This window comes from Diaphorina citri, unplaced genomic scaffold (assembly GCF_000475195.1).
Source record: "Diaphorina citri unplaced genomic scaffold, Diaci psyllid genome assembly version 1.1 scaffold974, whole genome shotgun sequence".
Classification (NCBI taxonomy): domain Eukaryota; kingdom Metazoa; phylum Arthropoda; class Insecta; order Hemiptera; family Psyllidae; genus Diaphorina; species Diaphorina citri.
Genome location: NW_007378405.1, coordinates 3,227 through 10,086, shown reverse-complemented (window position 1 = coordinate 10,086; position 6,860 = coordinate 3,227). Strand labels below are relative to the sequence as shown.

The following is a 6,860-nucleotide window of genomic DNA, read 5'->3' as shown; positions in this document are numbered from 1 at the left end:
GGTACAGACTTATTCAAGACATAAACATAATACCTATCTACTACCTACCTATACCTATCTGCTTTTAGATGTACCTAACTACCTAAGTAGGTACCTAGGTACTTAGGAATAGAGATAAAAGGCTGGAAATTCTAGATAAAACAAAATCTTTCAAATTGAATCCTACCTAAGGAGAGAAATGGGTTGGGCAAGAGAGAGAGGTGGAAAGAAGTTAGAGAGGGGGAGGGAGAAGAAAAGAAAGAAGGAGGGAAGAAAAGAGGGAGATGAAGAGAGAGAGAAAAAAGTAGTGAGAAAGAGGGAGGGAGAGAGAGAAGGGAAAGAGAGAGAGAGAGAGAGAGAGAGAGAGAGGAGGGAGGGAGGGAGAGAAGAGAAGAGGAAGAAAGGGAGAGAAGAGGAAGAAAGGGAAATAAGAGGAAGAAAGGGAGATAAGAAAAAGAGGGAAGAGGAAGAGAGGGAGAAAAGAGGAAGAAAGGGAGATAAGAAGAAAAAGAGAGAAGAGGAAGAAAGGGAGAGAAGAGGAAGAGAAGGAGAGAAGAGGAAGAGAAGGAGAGAAGAGGAAGAGAAGGAGCAAAGAGGGAGAGAAGAGGAAGAGAAGGAGAGAAGAGGAAGAAAGGGAGAGAAGAGGAAGAGAGGGAGAGAAGAGGAAAAGAAAGGAGAGGAAGAGAGAAAGGCAAAAATAATTAAGCTAACCTGAAGATTTGAAATAACAAATGGATAACAATTCAGACCACCTGATGAATAACTCCAAATTGGATAACCACATCTATCCTAAACTTCCAATTATCATAAGTTCAAATCAGAAGGGGCCATTTCTTCATCCTTCATGATTAAAAAGAATCTTTTGCAAGTTACTTTATTTTAGTAACTTGACTAGTTGAAGAAATACCCTCATGCCCAGTATCAGGGTCCAGTGGGTCTAGTTCTAGTGGTGTTAACCTTTCAGTAGAAGCAGTTGTTAACCTTTAACATTTTGGACCCTAGCAAACTGACACCATCATAAGCCAACAGGTAGTCAGTTTAAACTTACATTAATAGTATAATACATCAGCAGCTTTCAGACGATATCTCATCCTATATCCTGGCAGATAGGTGTCATGTATAGGAACTAACTTACCCTGGCTGATGGGTAGGGCATCAATGCAAAGAAATGAAATCTAGCTAGGAACAGCCTCGATCATCCTCCATGACATGAGGTAGGTAACGTTTGAAGCTTTGAAGTTGAAGTTTTTTGAAGTTTGATTTTGAATATCCTGCGTGACTCTGACCAATCCGCCCGGCGTGCTATCCTCGCGCCTCTCAACGTCAATGTCAAAAACATCAACGAGAGGATCCTGGGTATGCTCGAAGGACAACTTCACGAGCTACTCAGTGCTGACTCTGTTGACAGAGAGGACGAGGATTCTCTTGATGCAGACATACAGATTGTAAACCAGGCCACCGGTAAAGGCGTACCGGATCACGTTCTACGTCTCAGGATCGGCTCTGTATGTCTCATCATGAGGAATCTCAACATAGCGGACGGATTGGTCAATGGTACCAAGGTGATCGTCACTGCCATCAGTCCCCGCCTGATCACTGTACGGATGCCGGGTGGAAATCAACTCTATGGTATTCCTAGAATAATATTCAAGTTTGCCATGGTTGAAGGGTCTCCACTCCGGATCTCGCGCCGACAGTTCCCGCTTATGTTGGCGTATGCTATGTCTGGCCACAAGAGCCAAGGGCAGACAATTGATTACGTGGGAGTCGATTTGCGGACGGACTGCTTCACCCACGGTCAGTTGTATGTCTTGCTCAGTCGAGTGAGGTCACCTCAAGACATCGTTGTTCTTGTGCCTGAGAACAGAGTTCACGCAGGAGTGGCCTACGTAAAAAACATTGTATACAACGAACTACTCCTGTAGTATGTGTATTGTGTAGGTACGTAGGTACCCATCAGCAGGAGTGGCCTACGTAAAAAACATTGTATACAACGAACTACTCCTGTAGTATGTGTATTGTGTAGGTACGTAGGTACCCATCACCCCATTATGACTTCATTTTTGAAGGGAAATACCGTACAATGCCCGATGGTATTACCGTACAAGACATGATTCCAAGACCTGGATGTTTTTTGAAACTTTGAACTTTTTAGCCGAATTTTTGGTCACCAACAAGTACTTAAGAAGTTATTTAAAGTATTTATTTTGTTCTTGTAAAAAATAAAATAAATATAAATAAAAATAATGCTGTAAAAAATGGAGGTGAATAGTACGATATTGTTGTGGCGTACGATCATCTTGAAGGGAAATACCGTACAATGCCCGATGGTATTACCGTACAAGACATGATTCCAAGACCTGGATGTTTTTTGAAACTTTGAACTTTAGCCGAATTTTTGGTCACCAACAAGTACTTAAGAAGTTATTTAAAGTATTTATTTTGTTCTTTGTAAAAAATAAAATAAATAAATAAAAATAATGCTGTAAAAAATGGAGGTGAATAGTACGATATTGTTGTGGCGTACGATCATTCTGTAGAATTTTTGTACGGTATTTCCATTGTCATCAATTGACAACACTGTACTAGTCTTTCAGCCATTTCATATTTTGCAGAATGGCAAGTTTCTGACGACTTTTGATCAAGTTTAATTAAATTATCATTCTTTAGAAGCTTTCAAGTCCTCTAGAAATGCCGAAAAATAAAGGTAAGTGTTTAGAGATTCCGTAAATGTGAAATTGGCCGTGGAATATTCTCACATGATCTTGAAAACTGCAATCAACCTGCACCTCCTATGTTGCAAATGCTGGGGTAACTAAAATCAATACTCACAGAGATACCTAATACATAGATTACTAATCTTTTATTTCTGACATTAGAGTAAAGAACACTTGATTTCCAACACTATAACACATACCATTCCGTTTGAAACTTGGATCACTCAGTAGCTTCACTATCCTTACACTCTAATGTACCTACCTGCTTGTTACATGAAACCTTAACCTATCATTATCTTAAATAGCTACCATACCTACCAAAAAAGTTGTGCAATATTGCAATCTCCATAAGTTAGTAAGTAGGGATACGATACTGGTCTGCATTCCATAAAAATCTCACACTACAGAAGAAAATCCACATATCCATAACCACATTAGAACAGGTTTTACTTGGTTGTTGTGGCACCAACCTCAGTGGTGTAGTGGTTGTCATTGTCTTTTTGATTTGATTTGACCCTTAGAGCTCTATTATTATGGGCAAATTCTCTAATGAAACTTCAGACATTGCCCAGGATTACCTAAACTTTGACTGCTCATTAATCACTCGAAGAAAATCCACATATCCATAACCACATTAGAACAGGTTTTACTTGGTTGTTGTGGCACCAACCTCAGTGGTGTAGTGGTTGTCATTTTGGACTTCGGATGTTAGTGTAGTTCTTTTTGATATGATTTGACCCTTAGAGCTCTATTATTATGGGCAAATTCTCTAATGAAACTTCAAACATTGCCCAGGATTACCTAAACTTTGACTGCTACATCATCAATCACTTACAGTAAGCTCTACCTATTATTGATGCAAGGGTAGTTAAATTATAATATGCTCCATATTTGTTTTCTTCTTCTCAGGAAAGGGAGGTAAAAACAGAAGGAGAGGTAAAAATGAAAACGAAACAGAGAAGAGAGAATTGGTGTTCAAGGAGGATGGACAAGGTATGTAAAAAAACAGAAGGAGAGGTAAAAATGAAAACGAAACAGAGAAGAGAGAATTGGTGTTCAAGGAGGATGGACAAGGTATGTAAAAAAAAATCCTATTTACTAACTTGGGTTCCAGTGTTTGAGCCTACCTTACATTCTTTATCAATGTGTTTGCACCAATGTATCCTAAATTTTCTTCTTCCATTTCAGAATATGCACAAGTTACCAAAATGTTGGGTAATGGACGTCTAGAAGCTATGTGCTTTGATGGAACCAAAAGATTGTGTCATATTCGAGGGAAACTGAGAAAAAAGGTATGGATTAACCAAGGTGACATCATTCTGATAGGTCTCCGAGACTATCAAGATGCCAAGGCTGATGTGATCCTCAAATATACACCAGATGAAGCCAGAAACTTGAAGACTTATGGTGAATTCCCAGAAACTGTCAGAATCAACGATACTGTCACATTTGTTGAAGAGGGATACGATGAAGATATTGAGTTTGGAGATGAAATCAGTGATGATGAAGAGGGCAATGCAGTTGATAATGTAAGTGAAAAAGTTCATATGCACAAATTAGGAGTCAGATTCACACAGATATATCTAAGAATTTAGCTTGAATGACCTTTGCTTTGAAAATTATTGAATAGAGTTGGCCCTATGTATTGTGTTTGTGGGAGAACTTGACCTATCACAATGATGTGTGCTTAGTTTATGTAAAATGCTGTTAGATAAAAGGGACAGAATATATCTAAGAATTTAGCTTGAATGACCTTTGCTTTGAAAATTATTGAATAGAGTTGGCCCTATGTATTGTGTTTGTGGGAGAACTTCACATCACAATGATGTGTGCTTAGTTTATGTAAAATGCTGTTAGATAAAAGGGACAGTTAAAACAATGTGAGAATCAAATGGTTATTTTAACTACAAATTATTCCTAATAACTTCTACTAAAACTCAAGTACTTACCTACACATCTCTTTATAAGGTCCTTGTCATGTAAACATTTTGAACCAAATATTTTGCTTCATAAAACTAATTATATTTTTTGATTTGATATTTTTTCAGATATAAGTGTTCCCCTACAAAGGATCAAATATGCTTGTGAGCAGTAGGTACATTGACAAATTGAAATGGTTGAAACAATATTCCATCATAAGTTCACAGCAAAATTATCATGTACATCTCCCCTCCTCCCACATGAAAATATTATTAGATCTGTAATGTGTATTTTATATACTTAGTAGCTGGCTACCACAATAGAACAACTTGATAGTAAGTACAAGTGCCCAAATTCCTGAATATATTGGAGTTTTATCCTAGACAAAACTAATCTTGGTTTTAAACCACATTAATTTGTTAAATATCGACAGAAAAATATATTCAGTTGAAATTACTTCAAAATCAACTAGACCAGTGCAATTGGTCTATTAGTGTGTGTAAGACTTTATTAGCAATAGTTTAATATCTAAGATCTAAGTTGATAGGTATTTTTGATTCTTCTACAAGGTGCTTTGGATGATTTTTTCCATGGTTTTGGTCAGGTTCAATGTTGCATGTGTCCAAGGCAGCACTTCCCACAGAAACAAAAATGATGATAATCACCTAATAAAAACTGTTTCCAGCTAGATGCACCTTAGCTGTCTTGGTAATCTTCATGTTGTTATCAGTCTGTTTAGCTTGAAAAGCAACTTTCCTCTGATCAATGTGTTGAATCTAAACAATTTGCTGCTCGGAGAGCATCTTATTTGAGTGTGTACAGATGATATTGAAAACTATTGTAAATACTATACATAATGTTATGGGTACGTTATTTAGTTGTTTTGTTATTGTAGCCAATTCTCCCCTTCCCCCCCTTCTTGTGGTATCTCTATTTTTAAGTTGGTTTTATTTTCATTGTAATAAATCACTTTTTATTTGAAAATATATTTAAGAATTATGCCAGTTTACATGCTTGCTTTGAAAAGGAGTAATCTGTATGACTTATCCCCGTTTATCATTTTTGAATTGAGTCTGGTATGGGCGTTCCAATAGTTTTATGCTGGAGAAGATATCTACTGGAGTAGATAAGGTTGAAGTCCAATGAATGCTTTTCACAATCTGCAAGAACAGTGTTGGTCGAATTAGTAATTAGGTATAGGGTGAAAGTTGAATGTGTTGTTCCAATACAAACTGGTAACTCTAAATCTGAGAGTTAAATATTTGGCAGGTACTTACCACTTATGTGTGTTGGTTTTATTTTCTCCTTTGTTTCACTAGGAATTCGTTGTCTATTTATCAATTTTATTATTTTTGCTACACTATCAACAGTTGCAATTCCAAGTTCCAATAAACCATCAACAGTTGCAAATCCCAATTTCAAAAAAACCCACGTTTTTTTTTTTTTTTTTTTTTTTTTTTTTAGTTTAATTTCATATTAAAGATATAAACGTGCATTTTGAATATAAACTTACATAGCTATATTTACAAATGCATATGAGCGAATTTCCCTGGTTTTCCATTCATTTCAATTTGAGCTTTTTGAAGAAAGTAGGTACTGTTTCTTCAATACAAGACCATCCTATCCTTCGCAGTAGTGATAACTTTGAACCCAAAATACAATGTAATGCAACACTGTATTTTACTGCATAGTTGGCAACAGCATTGTTGTTTTGATTGACATTTACAGTCACCATTCTGCTGAAGTATTCTATTTATCTAAATTTATTATGGTGTTCTACTGAAGTAGGTAAGTACTTAACAGTAAAAATATCGCAGGGGGAATAAATCAGAGATTTTTTAAAAATAGGTTTGCCAGAGGGAACTATAACTGCTAAGGTCTTATCGTCCCGAAGGAAGACAGGATAGGAAAAAAACAGCCATTCCAAGAGAACGTAGTGTTTAGGTAACTGCTAAGGTCTTTAGTGTTTAGGTAACTGCTAAGGTCTTTAGTGTTTAGGTAACTGCTAAGGTCTTTAGTGTTAAGGTAACTGCTAAGGTCTTTAGTGTTTAGGTAACTGCTAAGGTCTTTAGTGTTTAGGTAACTGCTAAGGTCTTTAGTGTTTAGGTAACTGCTAAGGTCTTTAGTGTTTAGGTAACTGCCAATAGTTTAATATCTAAGATCTAAGTTGATAGGTATTTTTGATTCTTCTACAAGGTGCTTTGGATGATTTTTTCCATGGTTTTGGTCAGGTTCAATGTTGCA

The 6,860-nt window shown here is 36.7% G+C and overlaps 2 protein-coding genes across 2 annotated transcripts; both read left to right on the top strand.

Moving 5' to 3' along the window:
• The first annotated feature begins 1,337 nt into the window (after nt 1-1,337).
• LOC103513465 (ATP-dependent DNA helicase PIF1-like) lies at nt 1,338-1,904 on the top strand. Its single transcript, XM_008478297.1, has one exon. The coding sequence runs from the start codon at nt 1,338-1,340 to the stop codon at nt 1,902-1,904; it is 567 nt and encodes a 188-aa protein (XP_008476519.1).
• A 630-nt stretch (nt 1,905-2,534) lies between these two features.
• Nucleotides 2,535-5,899, top strand: LOC103513464 (eukaryotic translation initiation factor 1A, X-chromosomal-like). The gene is made up of 4 exons (XM_008478296.3): nt 2,535-2,686; nt 3,606-3,689; nt 3,885-4,225; nt 4,745-5,899. Exons 1-4 carry the CDS (start codon nt 2,671-2,673, stop codon nt 4,748-4,750), a joined length of 447 nt encoding a protein of 148 aa, XP_008476518.1. The 5' UTR covers nt 2,535-2,670; the 3' UTR covers nt 4,751-5,899.
• Nucleotides 5,900-6,860: the final 961 nt, after the last annotated feature.

Excerpts from the sequence above, each read along its gene's own strand:
- LOC103513465 (XM_008478297.1), top strand. The coding sequence starts at position 1,338 with ATGCTCGAAGGACAACTTCACGAGCTACTCAGTGCTGACTCTGTTGAC.
- LOC103513464 (XM_008478296.3), top strand. Across the intron at positions 3,690-3,884 it reads GTTCAAGGAGGATGGACAAG|AATATGCACAAGTTACCAAA; the intron begins GTATGTAAAAAA and ends CTTCCATTTCAG.